The sequence below is a fragment of the Quercus lobata genome, chromosome 7, assembly GCF_001633185.2.
Source record: "Quercus lobata isolate SW786 chromosome 7, ValleyOak3.0 Primary Assembly, whole genome shotgun sequence".
Classification (NCBI taxonomy): domain Eukaryota; kingdom Viridiplantae; phylum Streptophyta; class Magnoliopsida; order Fagales; family Fagaceae; genus Quercus; species Quercus lobata.
In genome coordinates this window covers 37,490,259-37,518,189 of record NC_044910.1, presented here as the reverse complement: position 1 = coordinate 37,518,189, position 27,931 = coordinate 37,490,259, and the positions used below count along the sequence as shown (strand labels likewise).

Genomic DNA, 27,931 nt, shown 5'->3' with positions numbered 1-27,931 from the left:
TCCCTCCAATTTAGATGATGCAAGACATGCAGCATTTAAAATTCAAATAAACGTCACGTGTTGCACATCCGGCCAAAAATGGAAGAAAATTAGAGGGTTCAATTGAAGGGGATCCTTTCTCTTACTTCATCACTAAGAAATAGTAGTTGTTAGCAGGTTGTTCAGTAAGACAGCAACTTGAAAATCCATCCAGAAAGAGGAATTACACAAGTCATGTGCAAATGCTACTTGCATAACCAGAAGATGCAACTAATATACCTTACACAAAATATGCCATGACAACAGTTGCTAATATTAATTTGTGCTCAAAATTTTGTTACAAGGAGGACAGGTGTTTTATATGAAGAGATTTTATCCTACACAACTCCTTTTCCTTTTCCAAAATTTAATGCTAGTAAACATAAGCTTATCTAATCTCTATCTTTTAACTGGGGTGGCTGAGGAGTGTGGCTAATTTAGAAATAATTTCATGACATGAATCTCCCACAAAGAAAGAAATTCAGATCACCTTCATATGAGCTCTGTGGCAACTAATCCATGGAACATTTTGAGTCCTAACTTTCCCCATAAAAAAGAAAAGTCCTATTCTTATCTTTATCTATTTTGTGGCTAGTTGAATTTTGCAGCTGTGAATGATGGGTTTAAACAATAGACTTATCATGCATGATTATGTGCATTTTCTAATATACTCTCTCTCTCTCTCCAACACACACAATCCCATATTACATATTGCTATGCCTATGTGTTTCTTTTTTTCTTTTTTCTTTTTGAAGGGGGGGTGGGTACTTGGGGCATTGTAATGCCCAAAGAGGCATGTACTCCCATACCTTTCTTGGTTTGACCAACACAATTTCCATCTTCCTGCAATAGGAGAACAAGAACAAGGCTCTCGATTTTAAAGAGTTGCAAGTGATCCAATGGTTATTTACTATTTACATTAACCTTCGCCTAAAATAAAAATGAAAATAAAAGTAACTCTTATGTCACTGCAAGTTACGTGATGACATCGGTATCATCCACATTCCAAGTAAGCACATCACATCAATTATGTTCTATGTCTTCAATTGTTGGTCTTGTAGCAGGGAACTTACACCTTAAGTATAATTATATGCGGTCAAGGTGCTGGTCCAGAGATCAAAGAGTCAAAGGGTCGATACAAGCCAGAGGAAGCCAATCTTCCGTTAATGATACTGTAGTTCTACTAGCAGGTTTTGATTTTCCTGTGTAAAGAATTAAGGATACTATTAGTGGAATGGCTCTGTATTAGACAGCAACATTATCACCAACAATGAGAACGATAATAGTATTTAATTCAATAATGATGGATCTGATTGTTGACCATAACAATGAAATCAACACCAAACTATCTATTTGACTTTCCTAACCAAACAGACAAATTGCCTTCTCTACATAGGAAAAATGACAAGCTATGACTTCATGAAGGAATGCATATTGAAAAAGGAATTACATAGGCGTGAAACAAGATCAATACGCCAACAGCAGTGTGCTGTTGTGCACATCTCATCATGTTTGACTCTCCATGAGACACTCAATGGCATTTGGTCGGTGATTTTCTGTTCTAGGGGCAGCAAAATAAATGTCTTTGCAAAAGAACAGCTCAATTACATTTGTTGCTTCAATCACAAACAGAAAATCATACTGAAGTCTTTTGATTAAATCATAAACTTCCCCCACAATCATTAATTCTACTGTGTGTCTTGACATAGAAAATGATGGCTAGGTTGGGAAAGGTCTTGGTTTTGGTGTAAGATAATAAAATCAAGGTTACCATTTAAAGTTTATTCCAGCTTTTATGATAAGCATACTAGTAGAGTATTTAGATACCAATATTTCAAGGGACTTATTTGTGTTCAGTAATTAATGGCAGTTGCAGATTAACTATTTGTGTTCAGTAATACCACTGCATTGCAAACTAATCAAAAGTAAAATGAAGGATCTTTTAAATATGGTAAAGAAAACAGAGTTGGTATAATGCTACAAAATAAAATTTAAATCATTCCAATTGACATTTAAACATAATGGGATGATCAATAGTATATACAAAAAACTATTAAGATCCAAAAAGGTAGCAAGAAAGGAGTCTGACCTCAGAGCCCTGAACACAATAATTGATTCTTGATCAAGCTTGCTACATACTTTGCAACAAATGATGAACCAGCCTCAGTGCATGAGAAAGTGTGAGTATGGTTGCTTTCAGTTGATAGAGCAATACCTGGGACCTGATTGGAAATCTGCGAGTGAAAAGATGGGTATAAAAAAGCACATAGAGTCAAGATGAAGAATGCCAAAGCTATGGGAAAAAATATAAAACTCCACACAAGTTCGGCATCATGAAGCATATTAAAAATGATTGTAGTTGTCATCATTACCATAAGTATTGCTGTGGAATTCTTCACCAAAATCATTTCACTCTTTAATTATGTTAATATTAGCCACATTAATAATGATATACCATCATATGTTATTAAGGATTCTTGTTGAATTGCCGGCCTACTTGAGAGCAGCCTCAGTTAAGCCACATAACTTATCAAGCACCTACTTGTCTGACACAAATAACCAACTCTATTCTTAAAAAAAAAGTGATTTTCATTTATAGATTATTGCCATTAACATCATGGACATGTATCATTGAAGTAAAAATAAACACCAAACAAAGAGTATAAATGTTTTACTCCTTAAGTTTCAAAAGTAACAACTATGCCGACATGTTTAATTATCTTATATCTTATAAAACCCCTCTTTCTAAGATTATATGCTTGTGAAAAATTATAAATAATTAAACTACAGAATGTTTAAGCCACTTTTGAAATTTGAGGGGTCAAGTATTGTCTCAAATATTAGGGACAATTTAAGCATGAATTTGAAGCAATGAGGAGTGCCTGAGGATTTACCCAAAGGTCTTGTGGGAGAGGAGGAGGGGGATAGGCAATATTTCAAGGGTCATGGTTGAGCATGTATTCCAAGATATAAACACATGCGTTTCCCTTGCAAACATTGCACATACTTAGCACAATATTCCTTTGACTCTTTCAAGAAAACAATAAACCCTTTCATATACATGTTTATATGTAACACTTGAAATCCATTCACACCTCTTCGAACATTTGAAGTGGAGCCCAGTGATCATCAACACCAAACAAAAATGCAAGTTTCTCCCGATTTTCTCTCATAAATGCCCAATCTGGTGTTTCAGTAAGCTAACCATAAAATGCATTCAGTCAGCACAAGTTTGTGAATATAGTTTAGTACTCCTATACAAGCAATGCAGCAATTTAATCTTTTGTTAGAGTAAGAGCAATGAATGCACATTAACTTAGTTTTAACAAGCAGATTACAAATAAATTATAATGTAAGGAATATGGTCCATCAATATCAGGGAAATATAAACCCTCACATGCACACACGACCAATTTAAGCAATATGTAAAAAAATTCATATTCTTCCTAGGTTTGAGTCCTAGAGTATAACTTTCTACTAACCCACCCCCCCCCCCCTTCCCCCCTATGCAGGAGGTGATATTATGTGTAATAGTTGTATGCAACATATCTCTCACATAAGTGGGTCCCACACTTGTGGGGTCCTCATGTGAGAAGAAAGTTGCATGCAGTTTTAACACAAAATAATAAATCCCTCCTCTCAGGGCGCACAGGGCCCCAAATAAAAGGGAAACAAAAAACATATTACTCAAATGATCACATGGAGTCAAGGTTAGTAGTTATTACCTATTAGCATATACTAGGTCCAAATTCCCTATTCAATGTATAGAGGAATGCATCCAATTGAATGTAACATAATGTGAAGCAATCACACGAGGTTATTAACTACTTTAAGGGTGCACTTGCTACATGTAAAAACATAATTCTCAAACTGTATATGCTGGTTGCTGGGGCAACCAGATTTTGAAATATGCAAACCTGAAATAGAAGTTAGAACTGCTTTTACACAATTACTGTCAAAGCATGTGAAGTTATTAGCAGTTTTTTGGGGAAAAGGAGGACTACAAATGGAAGAAGAGCTTTAAGAATTAGAAGGTGGGTATAGCTTTATATTGTTGGGCTTTGTGGAGCCTAGTTGTGTTTGATCTGGTTGACGATCCGACCCGAATAATGTTGCGTGTTTTTTTAATGGGGGATTTACTGAAGCTTAGTTCATGAAGCGGAGGCTTGGGCCGATAAGCCCAAGCTGTCTGGGGGCAATGCCCCTGGGAAAATTTTTTTTTGGCCCGTTTTGTGTAGAAAAGCGCAATTTTGTAATTAGGGTTTTATTGTGGGTGTTGTTGCCATGTTTTTGAGAGAGAGAAAAAACTGTAACCGCACTTTTGTATTTTTTTCCTGATAATAGTGAAATCTCTGCAACTCTGTGGACGTAGGCAAATTACCGAACCATGTAAAATATTGTCTTGTGCATGTAATTGTTTTCTTTGGCGTGTGTTTTCTCTATTTTTTGTTTCTCACAAGTTGGGATTTTGGTTAAATTCCCTACATATATAGCAAGTTAAAAATAATGATATATTCAAAGAAACACATGTGATGACTTGAAGTGCTCAGCAAGGCTATGGCAGGGTAGCATATCAATTACAAATATTGGAAGAAATACATTATGTTTGATTGTTGTAAATTTGTAATTAATTGTTGACAAATTCTTACAATATATTTTTTCTTTTAAAAAAAATATTTTACCTTTTGGAACTCTGTCATTGTCATAAAGAGTGAATTCCGGATAGTATGGTACTGTACATAAATAAGCTAGAAGTTACTTGGGATATTCAAAAATCAAAACACATAACTACCCACAGACTCAAAATATAAAACTGACCTAAGATTTAATCTCAACTAATTGAATCACCAATGTAGTGCACACATGAACAACATATGCAGACTAATTATTGTTTATAAAGAAGCTAATGTTTTCCGGAAATATTAGAAGAATGTCCATTAATACAGAAATAGATAAAGCATAAGGAAAAATTAAACACTCAAATTGGTTTTTACTGCTTTCTTGAAAGTTTATTTGCAACTTATGAAGCCAAATCCGTGTCGGATTCATGGATATCTTCACCTGCACCAAGTGTGAGCAAGTAGCCTCAAGTGCAGCAGCTGACCATGATTTCCCCAGAGAGTTTGTCACAATCAACCTCAAAGCCCAGCTTGGTAAAAATTTCAACGATGCTATTATAAGACTAATTGCAACACTTAAAACTTGTGACCTGAACTCAAAAACAAGTACCATTAGCCCCTACAAGTGCTTTAATGTAAGATTGTCAAAAGTGTAACAGAACCAATTAAATCACATTTATAATCAAGTGAGAAAGCATAAATTCAAACTCATTATATGACTAAAGGCTCATTTGCGAGTGCTGTTTTTATGATCCATTCTCATTACAAAAGAACCAACTGAAATACATCTACCATTCCCCCTTGGCTCTAGTCCAATTATGTTTAGGCAGCACTGGGTAAGTACAGCAAGTACACCTGGTCCATTGACACCCCTAGCATCTTTGCACATATAAAGTAAGAGAAAAGAGAACAGCATTGTGTGATAACTCATGGATTTTAACCAGAAAACAGTAAATAAAAATAAATCAACAGGCACACACACACAGAACATAAGAATTTATGCGGTTCTACAAGTTTCCTATGTCCTCAGTGAGAAAGATCAAACTCAATAATGATTACAATGCTCAACCTATCAATTTCATTCCCCTCCCCACCTGCCAACTCCAAATCCCTATGCAATCAAGCCCATCTAGGCCCAACACTTCTCCAAACATATAACTGAAGGCCATAAGTCCTCTAAGTAAAAAGCAAATACAAGACACCTTACAACAATAATGTTACTCAAAACAAAGAAAGAATTTTACGCTGCAATCTTCCGAATAATAGGCTGCATCTTCGATTCTGGGTTTATTTCCAAAAAGGGATATAGTCCAATGCAATATGTCACCTATAAACCAACAGAAATGTAAATGAATAGGATCTTTAAGGTGAGAAGAACATGAGAAGGTAACATGACGCTACTGAACAAATTTAATTTTGGGGAAAGTTGTCATCACCTTCTCCAAGGATCTCCTAAATATATCAATAGCCATATATGAACCAATAGAATGCCCAACCTTCACAGAGAAATTACATTTCAGCTACTAAGAATTTCAGGGACAAAACCAGAAATCAACTTTCAGAATATTATGTGCTTTCTTGGGATCACATCTAGGATCACATCAAATAAAACCCAAATGATTTAATGATTTTCTCCAGGTCAAAGTTGATTGACTGATCACAGCAATAAAAGAGATCACTGCCTGAAAATGAAAGGGACACAGAGCAAAAACATTATGTAAAGATAGTCCAGAACTGGAATTTGTTGACTGTTTCCACTACCCAATCATCCAACAAAGGAAGGCAATAATACAATACTTGGAAAGTGCATTTTTATCAATGTCCAGACTCTTCTGACAGGAGAAACACTGTAATTTTTTATTTTCTATTTTTAAGTCTGGGAAAAACACAATATGAAGAACCCCATAATTGAAAATCACAGAAATAAAGGGCTTTTCACCACATTTCTAACATGTTTGTTGAGAATATTTGGGAACACAGCATATGTTGAAAAGAAAATCATTCCAAGCCTTAAACTTAATGAATGGAAGACCAACAAGTGCACAATAATGGCAGACAGGCATGCATACACAAAAGTGGCTGGAGGCTAGATACTAGCTTTAACAAGAGTCAAACTTACAGTTTTCTGAAACACCTTCAGATGTAAGCATCCAAAATCTGTATATTAAATTTTCTTTCTTTATTTTTTCAATTTTTTTTCCACCCAAGGCCCTACCTCTTACTAACAAAGACATAAATGGAAATTATGTAATTGATGGGCTAAAGTAAGTCTGTCTAGTTAGTAAAAAACAAGAAGTGTAAGTCATACAGTGTCACTCATAAGCATTCAATTTATGATTCTAATGAGATATTGAATGAACATTCATTTTGAAGCCCTTTCCATAATAAGGCACTTTCAAAATGCCAGCATCATATTGAAAGTATAAAACATAATTAGAAAAAAATGAACTTACCAGTATTATAGGAACTTCAATGTTTTCTAGCTCCTGCTTGATGAAATCCATCTGCAAAACAGAAAGTTCAATCTGGATGTCAAAGTTGGGTTTCTAGAAGAAAAGAATCTTGATGGTACAACAGACCTGACTTGATTACATTTCCAGGGGAAATTTCAGTAAACTGGAATGTCTAAATTCTGTCACCAATTATGTGCATTGTTCACACTCACATAGATAAATCAACAAGTTTCCAAGAATTTCATAAATGCTATGATTTCAATATGATTCTTCATCTGTATGGTACAAAATGTACATTTGTTTATAAATTCAGAAATCCTAACAGAACACCTGTCACTTTTACCGGGCCAAAAACTTTCCTAAACAAATTGAGCAGAAATTTACCTTATGGTCTATTTGTTCTTCTAATGAGAACAACCGTCCATGGTCCCAGTTCTAGCAAGAAAAAAACTTTTTATCATAATCGTACAAATTGTAGCAATTAATGAAAAGAAACAGATATAAACAATTTGTGTTGCAAGCTATAAAAATTATTGAAGTGACCATATAGATCATCACAAGCATTGCCAAAGGGTGGCTATGAAAATGCAAGAACATAAAAAATAATCGTTATTATCTGGAGGGAAAGAGAAGAAAGATAAAAACAAAAAGGCACAGAAAGGATGGGCATCATTTCCAAGTATCATCTACCACACATGTGATATAAGTAGAGGCCAAAGGATAAATTTCCATGATCAAGTGGTTCCTTGGACCCATTAAATCTTCCTAAGAAACTTAATGCCAAAGAACATTTTGTAGTACAAATTTTATAGGACTTCACATCAAGAGCATATACAAACTCATTTGGGTGGCTATGGCTCACTAATTCACAACTCAGCATGACTTACACATAGCCAGAAGTTCTAAGATAGCTCGAGTTGGTTTTAACACACAAACTCTGACTGCCATCCATTGCTTTAGATTTCATGAGAAGGGTATTTAGTATAAATGTAAACATAACCATAAAAACCAGTATCTTAGTATTATTGTGTATGTACAGTGGCAAAGCCATGTGGAGACTGGGGGGCTATCCTGGCATACCCCCACTCCCCAGTTGTGTTGTGTCAAAATACATAACGGTCCCCAGTCCAAACTAATTTTATTCTATTAATCACTTCATTCTCCACATGTATTACAAAGGGCTGAAATCCACAATTAAGTGGATACAATGTTATATATAATATTTTCAGTAAAATATTTCATAATGGATTTCAATGTGTTTTATGCATCCCTTCATATACTCTTAAACTAAATGAACAGATAATATTCTTTCTTTTAACCACTGCACATATTGGAGTATCTGACCAGCAATTAGGTACACTTCGGAAAAAAAAAAAAATAACAGAATTATTTCTTCATATTTAATTATTGATATCAAGTATCGCCTTCAATAATTTTTTGTCTCATTATATTCTATATGAATACATCAAAACAAATTGAAATAAACATATCTTTTCTAAAGATAACATTCGGTCCCTATTTTAATTTTTATTAACATATGCATTATACAATTTTATGAAATCTATCATCTAAGAAGTATCGCAAAACAGCCACAAATAAAATGTTTGGCTTTGCCACCTTGTGTGTGTGTGAGAGAGAGAGAGAGAGAGAGAGAGAGAGAGAGAGAGAGAGAGAGAGAGAGAGAGAGATTTATTTCGAGATTAAATAATTATACAAAATTTGTATTCTTGTGTCATGACTTCCTATGCATTCCATGGGACAAAGGAGTGCTGATGGTCCAGTCATAGAGGCATTTTCACTCAATTATGTGACTATTTACAATTACATACTACTAAACTTCCAGAATTGCTTTAAGGAAGAAAAAAAAACTGTAATTCAGAAAGTTAAGAAAGAACATGGACCACTACCTTGGGCATTGTCTAATTTCTAACTCTATGCATATCACCAATTACTGTATCTTTTATTAGCGTTAGAATATCTTAAGTCAAGATAGGTGTGAATGATTCTTTACTATCTACAGAATATAGTAATACTTCACTGTATTAGCAAAGGCATGAGTCATATCAGTAAGAGAAAGCAGAAGAATCAATATAAAGACATAAGGAGATGAGCATAAGAAGTTGAAGTTTTGCATATTTATAGGAGAAATTAAGAATTTTAACATATTATTGTATTGTCACACTTTCTGAAAGCAGTAAGGCTCGGAATCCGTGATTATATATTTAGTTGAAAGCCTACGTTGAGTAACAAACAAGTATAAGAACTAAGAGGTCAACTGAATACTGAATATAGCATATTAGCAAATGAAGGGTCAAGAAGCAAATGATAATGCAAAGAATTAAAAACCGCCATTGCTTAATCGTTTATATTAGCCAAGTGTAAGTACCTTTTTCGTGTGAGAAGTGTGCCCAATAGCTGGTGATTAACACACCCACCCAAAAAAAAGTGCAATCAGTTAGCTCACAAAATATAACTTAAAAGTAGAAAATTAAATTAACAAGAACAAGAAGCAATCAAGTCTTGCCTGTTACAGATACATGGCCTTCAAGAAACTCGTACAGTGATTCCACAAAGTCCTTGTAAAATGCAACAACACCTACAGTAACAATTAACAAACAGACCCTAATCCTAGTTGTCAAAACTAAATCAACAAAACACACATGTACATGCAGACACAAAAGAGCAAAACCAAACTTGCCTGGATTTCCAGGGATAAATAAAACATGCATTTTAGGATCATCAGCATGAATCTCCAGCAATTCAGTGGTGTAACTAACCAAACCAAAAAAAAAACATTAATATAAATAATAACTATTAAAACTGCACGGACAACAATATATCATATGTGACCCTATAATATATACCTGGACACGTTGCATGATCGAAAATGAGCAGTCCTTTTAGCTTTGGAATCGAATTGGTCTCGACCCATTTCGTTGCTTGAACAAGTTTAGCTCCTACTGAGTTCTGAGACATTATACAAAAATACAAATCCCAGGCGTAATAAAGAGAACAGGTCAAGTCAACTCAAATGACCACAACAAATTCAAAGAGAGAATAGAGCCTGCGTTTTATATAGAATTATATTAATATATATGATAGGCCACGGTGGAAGACTTGGCACATGGCGGTGAAAATAAGCGGCGGAGTCAGAAATTTATGCTTGGGGCTCAATTCAATATTTTTTTTATAAGAGATTTTCAATAGTTAAGTACTTAATAACTTAATTTTTTTTAATTTGTCAATAGACATAGATTTAGTATTATAATTAAGATAAAAATTTACTAATTGTTTAAAGGTTGCTAAAAAATTAAACAAATAGTCATTGAATACGTAAAAAAATATAATAAAATAAAATCTTCCATTATTTTATTTATTTATCTTTTTTTTTTGGTTAAAAGGAAATACAAACACAACTAAACTCACACTAGAGGTGAGCACAGCTTCAGTGCCCAATAGCTGGTGATTAACACACCCACCCGAAAAAAAGTGCAATCAGTTAGCTCAGAGAGAAAGAGAGATGTGGTTATTATATTAACTAGCTGTAGACTCACGCGATGCGTGAGATTATAAATATTATGTATTGAGGTATAATATATAAAAAGTCATCATTACTTCAAGTATTGTCTATTTTTAAAAAAAAAAAAAATCTACAAGTATTTTTTTTATCTTTTTATCTCTACAAATATATCATTTTATTATTATTATTATTATTATTATTATTATTATTATTATTATTATTATTTTATGTTTGATTAATATTTTTTTAAGGTGAACCATATTCTTTTAACTTTTATTTGTAGTGTATTATATTTGCTTAATATACAACTAAACTTTATAAGTTTCAAATTTATTATTCAAATTTCTCATCTCTTAAGGAATAAGGAAATTATCATAATAATCAAAACTCATTACAAAATTACAATGTTATCTTAGCCAAAATTAAAATGAAGCTAAAGGAATAAATAATAGGTTTTATAATAATTTATTACTCAAACAATTGGTAGGCATATTCAAATTCCTCTTTCCAAAAAAACTAAGTATTAACCCAAACTAAAATTCAACCAAAGCTATAAAAGAGAAATAGAAGACTTTCTGATGGGATATTAAAAAAAAAAAAAACCAAAACACATATTAAAAAAAAAAAACATCAATCTTAATTAGAGTTATAAGAAAGAACAAAAATTCACCGAGAGAGAGAGAGAGAGTACTAACAATTTTGTGTGGGAGAAATATGGATTGAATGGGAAAATGATATCAAATTTATACAAAATAAAATTGGTAGAAAAAGAGTTAGAATATAAAAAAGAGGAATGACGTATAATAGTAAAGTAGTGGGGAGATTAAGAGACAAAAAGAAAAAGGAAAGGTTAGAAGCAGTGGAACAGTAGGTGTGTGAATTAATAGGGAGAAGAAGAGGTTTTTTTTTTTTTTTTTTTTTTTTTTTTTGAAAATAGGGGGAATAAAAGTTTAAATAGAGAAAAGAAAATATAAAAAATAAATGAATGACGTAGCTGCTAATGTGGCTCAACAAAAGCGTAGCAACAATAAATGCTACACTTCAACTTTTAAGAATATATAGATTAACATTGCTAAGTGTATGGATTTTAATCATACACGTGGACAGTAGATTTTCTTGAAATTGAAACAACTTAAAGGCACTCAAAAACTAGATTCAGAAGAGCTTGAAGTAAAAGAAGATAAGATAAAGGAAAGGGAAGTTAGAGTCAGAGACAAAGAAAGATGAAGGAGAAAAATTGAGAAAATATGGTATGGAAGAGAGAGAGGACTAAAACTGAGAAAATGGTCAAAGACTCACCTGTGGGCTCAAGGTGAGTTGCTTAACAATTCAGTTGTAGATTTACTGGTGGTGTCTTGTTTTGTGGTGATATAATTTTTTGAGAAACACTGCCATCATAGCCAAAGTAAGCAAGAGGAATTATTTTATTTTAACAAGGTAGGAGCAAAGTTTTGAAATTTTTTCCTAAGATAATTGTTAAAAGCTATTGTTTATCACAAGCTGATGAATACCCAGTTAATTTAAGTTATTGATATTTAAATTTATCACTAATTACTAATCGAAGAAGGGGGGCCAAAAGCATATCAACTTGAGTGTTTTTTTTTTTTTTTCTCTCTCTCAAAAAAATGAGGATAACTCATTACAAATCCATATATTTTGACTTTTTTCAAAAAAATTTGGGGGGCTGTGACCCCCTTCGATCCCAACGAGGCTTTGCCACTAGTGAGATTGAGGGGTTGTAGTAGACTGTAGAATGTAGACTGCAACAAACAAAGATTAACGCTCCGTTTGATAAGAGATTTCTAGTAGCGTTGTTTAAATTTTGTGGAAATACATGTGGGTAAAAAAGTGTGAAAATACGTGTTATAGTGTTTAACTAATAGTTTTCATTATTTAAACACCATTACCAAACGGGCCTTGAGAGAGCACGGCATGTGTTGAAAAAATATGCAAGGTGGAGTGTTACTTTGTCTTATGGTGATTGTTCTCTCAATAAATAGTCATTGATGTATACTTGTTCGCAGTCTTTTTTTTGTTTTAATGATGATATTATAAAGGTGTTTTGGTCTTTATATTTTTGAGTCACATTTAATTTGATCCCTACATTTTGGTAGCAGTCAGATTGGTCCTTTTACAGTCAATTTAGTCCTTACTGTTAACTCGCTTACGAAAAATGCTTATGTGGCAAATGGTGTAAACAATTGGCACACACATGGATAATAAAATAATAATAAAAATACTTAATTTCTATCTAAAAACCACACTAACAATTTTAAGAATAAAAAAATTCATATTAGAAAAACAAAACAAAAAATTTAAAAGGAGGAGTTAAAAAAAAAATATATATATATATATATATATATTCCAAGATTTTCTTAGAGTTTCTTGGTAGCCAAACATAGCAACCCACACACACAAATAAAATTCAACCCAAAAAATTCTCCGCAAACTCCAAGCCATTGAGCCACTACAACAAACACAGCAACACCACCGCAAACTCTAGCAGCCAACAACACCATTGAATTCAGCGAGTGCATGTCAATCTCGGTGGTGGAGCTTGAACCCAGATCAAGGCAAGTACAAACCCATATCTAAAAGAGAGAAAATAAACGGACCTGAGAGAGAGAAAGAGAGAACACTTTAGTTGAGGTGCTGAAGAATGGAATTTGCATAAAAGAATTGGTTTTCAGAAAAATTCCAACAGCATAAGCCACGTTCCTTGCTAGCATCACTTTCCAATACCACCTCAATATACACCTCCACTCCCAAGTTCAGACTTCAATTCAAAACAAAATGACATCCTCCTTCTACTTCTTCAATTCATTCTTTGCAACTGCAACTCCTCATTGCCAAAACATGAATAGAAAATGCATGTTGAGCTAACCTGACCCAACCCCATGCTGAGTTTGATTTTTGTATGTGGGGTTGTTTTTTGGGTTGTGTTTGGCTGTTATGAAACACTAAGAAAATCTGGGGGACTTTTTTAAAAACTCATCTTTTCAAATTTTTTGTTTTTGTTTTTCTGACGTGCATTTTTTTTTTTTCCTAAAATTGCTGATGTGATTTTCTTACATAGCAATTAAATATATATTTTTTATATTATTATCCAAGTGTGTGCCAACTATGCACATTATTTGTAACGTAGATATTTTCTGTTAGTGAGTTAATAGTAAAGACCAAATTAACTGTAAGTTGAAAATAACATGAACCAAATTGACTGCTACCAAAATATAAGAACCAAATTAACTGTAACTCCAAAATGTAAAGATCAAAATTGTGTTTTTGTCTATTATAAAAAACTAGTCATAGACCCACGCGATGTATGAGAATATGTAATTATTTTGTAATATGATATAATCCATAATCTATTAATTGAAGATAATCTGTTCACCTCAAAAATTGAACATTAGTTGCCAACCGAAAATGATAAGACCACCAAAAAAAAAAAAAAAGCCTAAAGTGAGGTTTAACATGTTAGAATCATCACGTACAAAACTTTATTTACAATAAAATAAATAAATAGAATATGTTTTAAACAAACTTTATTTAAGCAAAATGATGAAATTTAATAGACCCTCATTTGTACCAATTTCCATCAAAGACCAAATTGTTAAACAATAATGTGCCCTTGATTCCACCCATGTCCACTCCACCACACACATTTATTAATGTGTCCATATACAAATCACCCACTTGCCATTACATTCATTTTATCAATATTCTAAATTCCCACAAAGAATCAAAATAGTGCAAATAGTGTATATACAAATTGTAAGTGAGTTAAGAACATAGGCATATATATTATATCTTACTAACCTGACCATGTACATCCATATAGTATTGTGGTCAGACGTAGCCATACTAAATTAAGTCCATATTTTAATTGCCTTGTAGCTTTTTCTACATGTTGTTTCATAGTTGTATAGGTAATGTTTATGAATTTAAAGAATTCAAAAATTCTGTCATAAAAGTAGTTAACACATGACAATCAATTCTATGATTTAAAAAGCTTCAGCCTAAGCCTTTAAGTTTGTGGTAAAAAAAATTAAACCATGCGGTATATCACTATATATGTGATTTTTTTTTTTTTTTGAGAAGGATATATGAAATTAATTGTTAAATAGAAAGTAATTTACAAATCTCAAAAGTTGATAAAAAAGAAAACTAATGAAAAGGATATGAAAAATAAATTAATTTGACCTTTCCACTTAAATGACCATTTGATCCATAATAATAACTTTATAAAATTTTTCCAATTCGTTGTGGTCAAGGTTGGTGGCATATTTGCTGAGCTTGGCCAATTGTTCTTGACTCGGAGAAGATGGCTATTAGCATTCCAACTCATGAACTTTAAATGGCTATGGAAAATTATCAAATTGTATCAGTTGCTATGCCCCCAAAATAGTAATTGTTTTTGCCTTCATTAGATCACGTCAGCTATATCATATTGTGTTTAATAATGAAAGAAATAGCAAAATTCAAAATTTAAAACTTGGCGTATAATAGTATTGTTAAGTTTTGTCTAATACTCATGTACACGGTATTCTAGATATTTAAGAGGAGAAAATTCTAAAAAGAAAATCAAGTTGTTGAAAAAAATTACATAATCCAAAATCTAAAACTACGTACAAACCAAACTATTGTTCATGTACAAAATATCATAGATAGATATTCAATAATCAAGAACCAATTAATTTTTCCATCCACATAACAATTAGCTTAAAGCTAGATACTAATGGAATTTAAAAAGAATTCAGTTCTTTGAATTCTATCACTCTTAAAATCCCAAACAATTTCTCAAAAGCTAAACAATCCATAAAGTTATTCATCAACCAAACAGGCCAACTAAGGTCCAAAACACAAAAATTCCAGCCACAACAAAACAGTCTACTTAAACTGATGTACTTTGAAGAATTTAAGTTTCATTTAAAAAATTAAGATAAAATTTTTTTTAAACTGTTAAACCCCCAATTCCATACAACAAAACAATTTTTGATTCAAACTCTACTCTCTTTTCTCTTCCATTTTCACAATTTTAGGGTCACCAAACAGTCCAATTAAACAATAAACAACAAATTATTAATATAAGAAAAAGGAAATCTAATATAACTTATGCATATTGAGCCATAAAAAGCACATTATCCAACACGACCCAAGAAAAACAAAATATTTATTCCCCTTCAAAAGTTTCTAAGAAAAGAATTGTTACCGATTGATTGGTATGATCTTCAATAGAATCAAAAGCTTCCAATGATTGTGAGGCTTGATTGTTGACATCTGTCAGTGAGTGGACAAACGGAATAAAGATAAAAAAGAAATTTAGTTCATCATATAAAATTACGGGAAAAAGAGAACAATAGCAATTTCTCTTTGGTGAAAATAAATAACACTCTTACTATAAAACAAAGACCAAAATGAAAACATCACATTGAAGTTAATTATCAAATAGAAAAATAATCATGGCTTTTGAGTGGAGTTGTGGTGGCTCTTTATATTATAACTCATTTCTCTCTCTCTTGTGTGTGTGTTTGTTTCTCAATATATATATATATATATATATATTATAGCAAACATATTGAGAGTAACATTCTTGCAGCCTAGAGAAGGGAAACCATAAAGCAATTTATAACAAACATGATCAAATGCCAAACTCAAATCAATTTTGAAAAAGAAAAATTATATTTGAATAGTTTTGAGGCCGCGAAACTCAAACTCAAACTCATTCACCATGAAATCCCAAAATTGAATTACATTATTTTTTTTTTCAAGTAATGAGATGGAAATAAATAAATAATTAGAATAATAAAAATAACAAAACTCAATTTGAGTTCATACCCTTTGGACTTGGGCTGCTAATGTTTGTTTCTCATGTGCAATTTCATCTGCAAGCTCTAGAGTCATTCTTTGTCTCTTGCACTCATTTGATTTGGTTTTGGCAAACATACTTGAGTCATGACAAAAAGAATGATTAAAACACTCAAGAAACTATCCCATTGAAGGCCATACCGATCAATTTGTGGAGAGAGAACAACTGATAATTTATAAAGAAAGAAATGAGAGATGAGGAGGTGAGGAGGCTGCAATTTGTCGATGATTGTTAGAATTCCATATAATAGAAGCATTTGAAGAGTCTGGGTTAATGGAGAGACACACAGTAGAATTGGAGATAGAGTAACACCTAAATCTAAGGAGATGCTCAATAAATGTCTATCGATAAATCGAAAAATATAAATGAAAGAAAGAAAATAATTGATGACATGATGCCGACGTGGCTTAATTGGAGCGTAGTAACAATAAATGCTACGCTTCAGCTTTTAGATATAATATAGATATAGATGTATGAAAATCTATGTCCTTTCACACCATTTGGACACACCACACTTGTTGTTCATGTAAATGGGAATGTTAAACAATTAAATTCCTTTATTAAAAATGAAATAACTCTTACACACACTAACATACATACTGTACATTTGTTTGATTTTTAGGTCACGTTTTCATTTAAAAACAACCGAGTATACAATGTTTGGAATAGCCATTGCTCTTATTAAAATGAGAGTAAAGGTAGAATACACAAATTCATGTGAGAGTATCACGCCACTATACTTTGAATAAAGCAAAAGGCTGGTCATGGTGAGAATGTTATAGTTAGCCTTAACACAGTGCAAATAATGTCCAAAAACTTCGTCTTCACCTCTTTATTTTTCCAAAAGTTGCTTGTGTTGCAATGGTGATTTAGCATTTGCATTGAATTTTTCCGAAAATGCAGATTAAGAGCATTTGCAGCAGTGAAGCTAAATAACTATATAGCTATTTAGTTTCACCAAAACACAAAAATGAATATTACAATAGTGGAGTCATAGCTAAAATTTTTTAGAATATTATTATTTTTTTGCTTCTTACTACAGTGCATAGCTATGGTTGTGCAATGTAATAAGGAACTAAAAATAATAATAATATTTTATTAAACTTCTCTCTCTTCTCTCATTAAAAAAAATTCTCTCTCTCTCTCTCTCTCTCTCTCTCTGCTTCACTAGCCAGCTCACTGACAATGGTGCTCATAAAATCCATATAAAAACCCATCGAATCAGACACCCAGCCACTAGAAAAATACTGAATCGGACCACTGCTACCGAGGCAACGCCAATCCACCAAACCCACATCACAAAACACCACAAAATACAAAACACAAACCCACAGAGATAGAGTAGGGAGAAAGATCGAAGTAACGCCGGTCCAAATTCCATACAACCACCACAAAACACAAACCCACATCACAAATCACAAACCCATGGCAAATCGGTTAGAGTAGAGAGAGATCACAAACCCATGGCACAACCCACAAACCACATGATCCTCGAGAGCTTCGACAATTTCGTCTCCGACACTGACGTGGAAGGTTTCGAGATGGTGATGGGTGGGAAGGAGAGAGCGACGACGAGATAGAGAGAAGTGAGAGTGGAGAGGAGAGAAATGAGAAGTTTTTTTTGACAATGGAGAGTGAGGCACGGCACGCACAAAGATAGAGAGAATTTTTTTTTTGAGAAAGTGAAAGAAAGAAATTAATAAAATAATATAGTAGATATATTATTTTATTATAATGTTTATATTATTTTATTGTGTTGAAATCTAAAATAGATCTATGTTACTGGATGTTTTGTAAAGTGAGTTAGTAAAATAGATAAGGTAACTTTTTATAGTGCCAAATAACTAAATTTTTAGCTTCACTGCTGTTGATGCTCTAATCTAATAGTAACTGAGAATCATCTAATAGTAACTCTTATATATGATTATATCATTGCAAAGTTACGTGATCAACCTAGTAGCAAGTAGCAACTATCGAATTCATTCTACGTAAACATATCAATATTAATATATATATTTCTGAAAATCATATTAATTTGTTCACGTCTTCAATATTCCATTTAAACACTTCGTCGTCTTATGTAACTTATACCTGTATGTGTAATTATAAACGGAGATTTTAAACTAACGGGAAGGTGGTGATACAAGCCAAAGGAAACCAATCTTCTGTCAATTGATCCAGTAGTTCTGCTAGCAGGTTTGGATTTTCCTGTTTAATGTATTAACTAAGCATATACTACTAGTTGTCACAATACTATAAAAATGAGATTTAAATCATTCCAAATGTCATCTAAACATAATGGGATTATCAATACCATCTATTCTCCAATCTTCACTACATAGTTCTATACGAAATAGAACTACTACAATCTGAAATGGTAGCAAGAAATGAGTCCAAAGTTACTGCCTTGAATGCAATAATTGATTCTTGATCAAGCTTGCAACGTACTTTGCAACACATGATGCACCAGCCTCAGTGCATGAGAAAGCATGTTTATGGCCCCTTTCAATTGATAGAGCAATGCCTGGGACCTGCTTGGAAATCTGTGAATGCAAAATATAGTTATAAGTGCGGACAGTCGGACTAAAGAATGCCAAAGTTATGGGGGAAAATAGAGAATATAATTTCTAGACAACCTCAACATCATGAAGCAGATTCACAATGATAGAAGTTTTCACTGTAGCAGTTATCACCATTACTATAAATATTGTTGCAGCATTCTTCATCAACATCATTTCACTCAGCCACATTTAAAAAATTTTAATTGTTAAGTTATACACACACCCAGTGGGTTTTGAACTAGAGTTCATCAGTAAGGGGAGGAGGAGCCATTTGAGCTAGAGCTCATTGGCACTCAGCCACATTAACCATGATCCACCATCTCAGTTCATTAAAAATTTCCATCTTATTGGCCAAGAGCCTTTATAATTCAATTGGCACTTCCTAGCGTCTCTAATAGAGACATCAAGTGTTCAAATCAACCCCCCCCCTAATTGTAACTACTGAATATATATATATAAAGGATTTCCATCTTATTGCATGCCTACTTGAGAGCACCCTCAGTTAAGACATATGCCATCTCTGGCATCCATTTGTCTTGGGCAAATAACCATCACTACTCTCAAATGAAAGTGATTGTAATTTATAGCTTATTGCCATTAATCTCATGAACATGTATTGTTGAGATAATCATAACCACCAAACAGAGTACAAATGCTTTATCCCTTAAATTACAAAAGTAACTAGGCCCCACTTGTTTAATTATCTTATACCCACTCTCTCTAACATTAGATGGTTGTAAAAATTTCTGAATAATTACTCTATAGGATACCTATGCCGCTTTGAAAATTGAGGGGTCAAGTATTGTTTCAAATGTTAGGGGTAATTTAAACATGAATTAAGAAAAATGGAGTGTCTGAAGATTTACCTAGATAGTTTTGAGGGATAGGAGGAAGAAAGAAGAATCTGAGCAGGGGATAGGCAATATTTAGAGGGTTGTGGTTAAGCATGTCTTCCAAGATACAAACTAAAACATGTGCTTGTCCCGTTCAAATATTGCACATTCTAAACACATATCCCTTCGAAGCCTTTCAGGAAAATAGTAAACCCCCTTTACACACATAAATAGACAACAAACATGTTTAAACATACAGCATCCATCGTATACCTCTTCAAACATTTGAAGTGGACCCCAGTGATCATCACCACCAAACAAAAATGCAAGTTTCTCCTTCTTTTCTCTCATAAACGCCCAATCTGGTGTTGCTGTAAGCTACCATAAATTGCATTTAGTCAGCACAAGTTTGTGAATATAGTTTACTACTCCTATATGAGCAATGCTACAATTGAATCTTTTGTTGGAGTAAAAGGCAGTCAATGCATATTTACTTAATTGTAACAAACATTTACAAATAAATTATAACGTATGGAGTAAGGACACTGCTAACATAAAACCCATATGCAAATATGATCAACTTAAGTAATAAGCTAAGAAAATCCCCCCTCCCTCCCCCACCCACCCCCCAACAAAAGAGAGAGAGAGAGAGAGAGAGAGAGGAAGGAGGACAAAAAAAATACATTATTCAGACAATCTTTCCTAATGTATAGAGGAATGCATGGCCAATGAAATTATGTAATGTGAAATCAAGTACAGATGAGGTTATTAACGACTTATAGGGTGCACATTTTGAATATACAGACCTGAAATAGAAGTTAAAACTGCTTTTACATAACAATTGTAAAAAAGTGTGGAGGCAAGGGGTTTTGGGGGAGAGGATGAAAAATTTAATGGAAGAATGGTCTTGAGAATAAGAAGGCTGTATAACTTATATAAAAGGATAAAAATAATGACTGCGTTGAAAGAACCACATCATCAGAACCTGAAGAGCTCAACCAGGCTAAGACAGGAAGTATAGCAACTATAAGTATTGGTAGAAATGCAATTCTTCTATAAATATGTTTGATTACTGTAATTGTGGCCTCTTTGGAGAATTGATGATAAATTTTCACAATATATATCTTACCTTTCTGAATTCTGTCATTGCCATGAATAGTGCATTCCGCATTGTATGGTACTGTAGATAAATAAATACAGAAGTTAACTGAGAGATTTAAAAATCAGAAGACATACATACCCTATAGTCACAAAAATAACTGAACTTTCACAAACTTTGAATCTTAACCAATTGAGTACCTGTTTGGCATCCCATGTTGAAACTGCACCTTTTCAAAGTACAATTTTTACAAACCTCAATTTTTTCTAGGTAGAGCTTTTTCTAAAAGCCCATTTTCAAAAGGCTGAAAAAAATAAGCTATACCAAATGGGCACTGAGTCACCTTCTGTAGTGCACATGTGAAAATCATATCCAAACTAATTGTTGTTTATAAGGAAGGAGTTTTTTTTTTTTTTCCAGACCATTCAACAGTACATCATTAGTACAGATATAGATTAACCATAAGAAAAATTAAACATTCAAATTGGTTTTTAATACTTTCCAAGAAAGTTCATTGGTAACATATGACTTCCCAAGAGATTTGTCAGGGATAAAACTTCACCTGTACCAAGTGTGAGCAAGTAGCCTCAACCGCTACAGCTGACCATGACTTTGCAAGAGAGTTTGTCACAATCAATCTCAAAGCACTTCGTGGTAAAAATCCCAATGATGCCACAATGAGACTAAGTGCAACACTTAAAACTCGTGACCTGAAACTCCAAAACAGATACCATCAATCACTACAATTGCTTTAATGTAAGTTGTCAAAAGTTTAACAAAATGCCGTGATATACATTTACAACCAAGTGAGAATGCCAAAACTCAAACTCGTTATATGACTAAACGATCATTAGCCATTGCTGTTTTCTGACACATCTTCACTATAATACAACAAATTGAAATACATCTACCATATCCCCTTGGACCTTGTCCAACTATTTTCAGGGTGCACTAGGTTGGACCAGCAGGCCACCCAATCCATTGAAAGCCCAGCATCTTCACAGATAGATCATAAAGTAAGAGGATGCGGAGTGGCATTATGCATAACAAAGAAAGAATTTTACGCTGCAATTTTTCCAATAATAGACTGCTCTGTCGATTGCAGGTTTAAGGCCAAAAATGGATATAGCCCAATGCAATATATCACCTATAAACCCAGCAGAAATGTCAACGAAAAGGATCTATAAAGTGAGAACATGAGGAGGCAGCATTATCATATCAAACAAATTAATTTTTAGCAAAAGTTGACATCACCTTCTCTGAGGATCTCCTGAACATATCAATAGATATATATGAACCAATAGAGTGTCCAACCTTCACAAAGAAACTAAATGTCAGCTACTACAAATTTCAGGACAAAAACAAGAAATCAAGTCACACAATATTATATGCTTTCCTAGGATCACAGGAAATAACACAAATGATTTAATCGTTTTTCTCTAAGCTAGAGGAATCAACTGACTTATTACAGCAATAATAGAGTTCACTGCCTGAAAATGACATATGGACACAAAGCAATGAAACTACACAAATCATTGTAGTTCAAGGATTGGAATTCAATGACAGTTTCCATCGCCAAGTCACTCAACAAAGTCAGGCAATACTTTGTTAGTTGGAAAGTGCATTTTTATCAAAGTGCAAAACTCTTCTTCATTTGAAGCACAGAATGAAGAACACCACAATTGAAAATCAGATAAAGAAAGGGCATTCACAATTCTAACATCTTTGTTGAGAATATTTGGGATCACAGTATATGTCAAAAATAAAATTAAAAGAAAAACCTAAAACAAGGACAACTTTAGACAAAAACTCCCCCCATATTAGCAAAATATTAATACTTAGACGTGCTTATGCACCAACGAATCATGAATGGATGACCAACAAGTACACACTAATCCTCTTGGCATGTGTAGGAGAGTGGTGAGACAATGGATAATTTGTATTACAATGTGACTTTGCATATGCAGTGTGGACTTTTATCTTCTTGGCATTTGAGGTTCAAAAGGTTATGTCAAGGAGTTTAGTTGATCTTTTATCTGAACAAATGAATTGGTTTAGTAAACACTAAACAGTGTGTAGTTGATCTTTTCCTCACTTTAGAAGATGAGGAAGCCTTTCTGGCTAAATCTAAGTCAGCTTTTATCAGGTCATTGTTTGACTGATCTCAGGTTTTGGGTCTTAGTGATACGCATTCTTTTGTATTTTGATTGTAATTCTCATTCTCTGTAATTCTTTCGGTTACCTTATATATAGATCCTGTGTACAAGATAGTCTTTTCGGAATAAAATTTTATTTAATTATGCAAAAAAATAAAAAATAAAAGAGAGTCTAGTTAGTAAGAAACAAAAAGTGTTAGTCATCACACAGCATTGCTCATAAGCAGTCAAATAGAACTCATATGTCATAAAAACCATAATTTGATACATCATTCTATTGTGATACTAATTGAACCTTTCCATAACAAGGCACTTCCAAAAGGCCAGTATCATATTGAAAGTATAAAACATAATCATAAAAAATGAACTTACCAGTATAATAGGAACTTCAATATTTTCTAGCTCCTGCTTGATGAAATCCATCTGCAAAAAACACGAGGCTGAGAAAATTATAGTCAAATGCAGTAGCTAAAGTGCTCTTAATAGATAATAAAGGAAATATAGAGGTTGAATCTGAATGTCGAAGTTGGATTTCTAGAAGAAAAGGAAAATTGATAGTACAAAAGACCAATTTGATTTGACATCATTTCCAGGGGAACATTCAGTAAATTGGAATGTATCTAAATTCTACTACGGAATTAGTGCAACGTTCAAACTAACACAGATAAATCAACAGGTTTCCAAGAATTTCACAAAAGCAAAGACTTAAATCTGATTCTTCATCAGTATGGTACAGGTTTTACTTCATTTATTTATTCAAAAATCCCAACATAACACTGGTCACTTTTACCAGGCCAAAATGTTGCTCAAAGAAAGTGAGTAGATAGCTACCTTATGATCTGTTTGTTCTTCTAATGAGAACAACCTTCCATGGTCCCAGTCCTAGCAAAAAGAGAACTTCACATCATAATCATCTTTTCTACCAATTTTGAAACGAAAAAGATAGAAAACAAGTTATGTTGCAAAGATCCTCTTACAGAACAAATAAAGCTATGAAAATTATCAAAGTGAACATGTTGATCGTCTGAAGCATTGCCCACAAGTAGTAATACCAAAGGATGAAAAATGAACATTTTATCTAAAGGGAAAGAGAAAAAAGGAAAAAACAAAAAGATGCTTGCACAGAAAGGATGGAAACCCAACTCCAAAAATCATTTACCACACATATAATGAAATAAATATAAGTAGAGGCTAAAGTATAAAATTTCATGGTCAACTGATCAACTGGTTCCTTCAACCACTTCAATCTTTCTATGAAAATTAATGTCAAAAAGAATTTAGTACTACAAACTTTATTGGACCTTTACATTCAAAAGCATACAAACAACTCATATTTGGGTGGCTTAAGGCTCACTAATTTGCAATCTTGAGGAAGACAAGCTAGGTCACAGCATGGCTCCAATGTTTGTCACCCATAGCAAGAAGTTCAAAGATAGCTTGAGTTGGTTTTAACTCCCAAACTACAACTGCCATCTATTGCTTAGATTTCAAGAGAAGGTATTTTCAGTACAAATGTAAACATAACTACACAAACCAGCCTATTAATACTATTGTGTGTGCGAACAGTGGCCAAGCCACATCAATTACTAATTTTCTTAATAATTGAATTTGCAAATCTAGTAGTATTCAAAAACCTCACCATAAAAAATAGTATTTGGCACCCTGTTGTTCTTTCAAAACAAATAATAATCTTCCAATCCAAATGAAATTTCTTCTATTACTCATGTAATTCTTGACATTTTACAAAGGAAGACCATTCTCAGCTACTAAAGAAAGAACACTTTGTTAGTTGATTTAAGGAACACCATTTTTCAAAATCAGGCATTGGTCAAGTTTCACTTTGCAAAAAATTTGTTCATTACAGATTTTTTGACAACATGAGCCTCCATTCTCTAGGCTTGGACCTGATATGTCGAACAGCGTAATTCTAAAACACCACAAATGAAGGCTTAAACAGCCATAATAATGCAAGGAACAAAAACAGCCATTGCTTAATCTCATAATAGCTAAGCATAAGTACCTTTTTCGTGTGGGATAAATGATTGATAGCTGTTGATTAACAAATTAACGCACACAAAATGTGCAATCAAATTAGCTCACAGATCAAAGCTCAAAAATTAGAAAATTAACCAGAACAAGAAAGCAACCAAGTCTTGCCTGTTATAGATGCATCTCCTTCGAGAAGCTCGTACAATGATTCCACAAAGTCTTTATAAATTGTAACAACACCTATAGTAACAATAAACAAACAAAACCCTGATCCTAGTTCTCAAAACTATATCAACAAAACCAACAACAAAAGAATAAAAAATCCAACTTGCCTGGATTTCCAGGGATTAATAAAACATGCATTTTAGGATCATCAGCACGAATCTCCAGCAACTCAGTCATGTGACTAACCAAAAAAACAACATCACAAAAAAAAAAAAAAAAAAAAAAACCCTTAAAATCTTTGATAACTATAAGACTGCATAGACAAAAACATAGGTGACCCAATAATATGTACCTGGAGACACTGCATAATCGAAAATCAGCTTGCCTTTTAGCTTTGGAATCCAATTCGACCCGGCCCATGTCTTTGCTTAAGCACTTTGGTCTATAGCTCCTCCTAAATTCAGAGATAGGAAAAAAGTGTGGAGTGCATTGACATTAGAATCGGTTAGGAATATGGATCACACTACTAAACACTGTACAAAATTTTGTGTACGTGCTAAAAGATATGAGCAATCCAACTGAAACTTTGAATTTGACACGAAATTTATGTAGCAATAGATTATAGATATATATAGTACCTGGCATTAAACTGGAAGGAGAGTGAAAGACAGAGGGGTCGGGCACTGGGCCGAAGAAGCATTTCACTTCTCTTTGTTTTTTGTTTTTGTTTTTTTGGGTTTTTAGCATTGTGGTAGGATATGATTGGATGCTTGGGGCTGGGGCTGGGCCTGGGACTTGTACAGAAGCAATTATTTAAGTTAAATTGGGCCACCTCTAGCTAAATACTGGAGCCTGTTTATCAAGGATGTGCTGCAAACTCGCCAACTCACTAAAATTGATCTGATCCAACTTAATCCATCAGGTTGAGTTGATTTTTAGGTGTTGGTGAGTTGGATTGGGTTATGATATTTTTCACAACAGGTTGGGTTAGATATGGGCCATAAGATTCATAAATCCGCTTAACCTAACCCGACTTACCTATATTTAATATATATTTAAATTTAAAAAAATATATTTAATATGATTTTTGTGCAGATATGTAATGCTTATAAAGTCATCTTGGAATAACTACTTTCTTTTTAAATGGTGTAGTTGTTTCCAATGAACATGTGCTGTTTTTGAAAGAAACATTTAAAACTCCTCAAAGGCGTGTAGTTGTGATTCCCAGTTCTTGTGAGAATTAATTTCTTGTGGATTAGTCTTTGTGGCTTACCTGAATTAGGGGGTCAATTTAGGCATTTGATTAGATGGACTATCACCTCTGATGTTGCTTGGTCTTGCAACTTATGTACTCCACCGCTTAAGTATGCTTGTACTCAATGTGTATTTGTCTCTCTGTGTCTTCAGATCTAATTCATGAGTTTCTTGTGGTAATTTCATTCTTTTCCAGTGTGCAGTTGTGTTTGTTTTGGAGGTCTCTCTTCTGTCACTACAGTTACCAGTGTTACCTTAAGCATGCTTATCAGTGCTAAATCTCAACTTGGAATAGTCAATAGTGAATAGTGTATTGTATTTGTTTCTGTTAAAGCATGTGAGACATGTAAATAGCTAGTACTTTTGCATATGGAAAGGTCACAGTTTTGTAATTTTAACTCTTAGTCAATGTTTTGTTGACAATTGTTAAATGCATAAGTTGATAAATTCACTCGGTCCAATTGAAGATCCTTCTCCGGTGTCCTGTGCAAGCAGATCATTGATTCTGTAGCTTGATTGCTTTATCAAATTGTGATATTGACTTGCATTTTCTGGAACTTCTTAAGGTTTTCCATCACAAATGAAATAGCACACATGCTTGTCATTAGGCTTAAAATTGCGAGCTGTGTTAAATGTAACACAAATTGTATTACCATTTGATTATAAATTGATTTTGTTATTTTATTCACAACAAATAGGGATTGAGAGATTCAAATCTAGGTTATCTTTATGGAAAGACCAAGCAATGCTGCTAAATCTTGAAAATCTTGATGATTGGGAAAGTTATTACTTAATTATGTTAAAGATAATGTATGGTATCCATTGTCCAATCCAATAATATATGTGTCCAATTTCACAATTATGGTCAACGTTTAATAGAATGTTGTTTATTCAATTGTCAAATCAGCTGCGAATGAGATATGTTGAATTATATTTGTTTTAAGGAGCCCATCAAGAATAAATATAGAGAAATTAACATTGGACTAACTCCTAAAATATGATACAAGTTAGGTTTGTAGTATAAGTGTGTGTGTGTGTATATATATATATACAAGTATTGTAGTATTAGTAATACTCTTTTTTTTTTCTTTTTTCTTTTTTTTTTTGCTTCTGTTGGAAAGGGGAGGGAGGAGGTGAGTTTTTGATCCGTGACATGAGAATTGAAGTATAAAGGAGGCAGAGGAAGGTGCAGTTCAGGATAAAAGCTTAGTATATTGTAATACAATGAACAATAACAGATATCTCTAACAATAAAGGTATATAATGGAGAAGATCTTATTAGTAGGCTGATAAATGAATATGAATGGCATAAACAAAAATCAGGAATATTATTTTTTTATTATTATTATTTTGATAGGAAAGACTGTCAAACTATTATTAACTTTGAAAAGCAACGAT

General features: G+C 33.1%; 2 protein-coding genes across 7 annotated transcripts; both read right to left on the bottom strand.

The window, feature by feature from the left end:
- Positions 1-861: 861 nt before the first annotated feature.
- LOC115953843 (lipid droplet-associated hydrolase-like) lies at positions 862-10,183 on the bottom strand. 6 transcript variants are annotated; one of them, XM_031071657.1, is made up of 13 exons: positions 9,955-10,179; positions 9,789-9,862; positions 9,615-9,686; positions 9,477-9,505; positions 7,475-7,525; positions 7,091-7,141; positions 6,074-6,133; positions 5,882-5,964; positions 5,080-5,227; positions 4,701-4,751; positions 3,114-3,218; positions 2,108-2,240; positions 862-1,220 (listed from the first exon to the last, which is right to left on the bottom strand). In XM_031071657.1, the coding sequence occupies exons 1-12, from the start codon at positions 10,020-10,022 to the stop codon at positions 2,109-2,111; spliced, it is 924 nt and encodes a 307-aa protein (XP_030927517.1). In that variant the 5' UTR covers positions 10,023-10,179; the 3' UTR covers positions 862-1,220; position 2,108. The 6 variants fall into 6 exon arrangements, with proteins under 6 accessions (XP_030927517.1, XP_030927515.1, XP_030927518.1 ...); XM_031071655.1 differs by having other exon boundaries at positions 2,108-2,252; positions 9,955-10,176; XM_031071658.1 differs by lacking the exon at positions 3,114-3,218 and having other exon boundaries at positions 2,108-2,252.
- An 8,446-nt stretch (positions 10,184-18,629) lies between these two features.
- LOC115953842 (lipid droplet-associated hydrolase-like) lies at positions 18,630-26,021 on the bottom strand. The gene is made up of 13 exons (XM_031071654.1): positions 25,918-26,021; positions 25,632-25,733; positions 25,447-25,520; positions 25,283-25,354; positions 25,146-25,174; positions 23,957-24,007; positions 23,498-23,548; positions 22,224-22,283; positions 22,034-22,116; positions 21,532-21,679; positions 21,000-21,050; positions 20,144-20,248; positions 18,630-19,019 (listed from the first exon to the last, which is right to left on the bottom strand). Exons 1-13 carry the CDS (start codon positions 25,977-25,979, stop codon positions 18,876-18,878), a joined length of 1,032 nt encoding a protein of 343 aa, XP_030927514.1. The 5' UTR covers positions 25,980-26,021; the 3' UTR covers positions 18,630-18,875.
- Between the last annotated feature and the right edge of the window lie 1,910 nt (positions 26,022-27,931).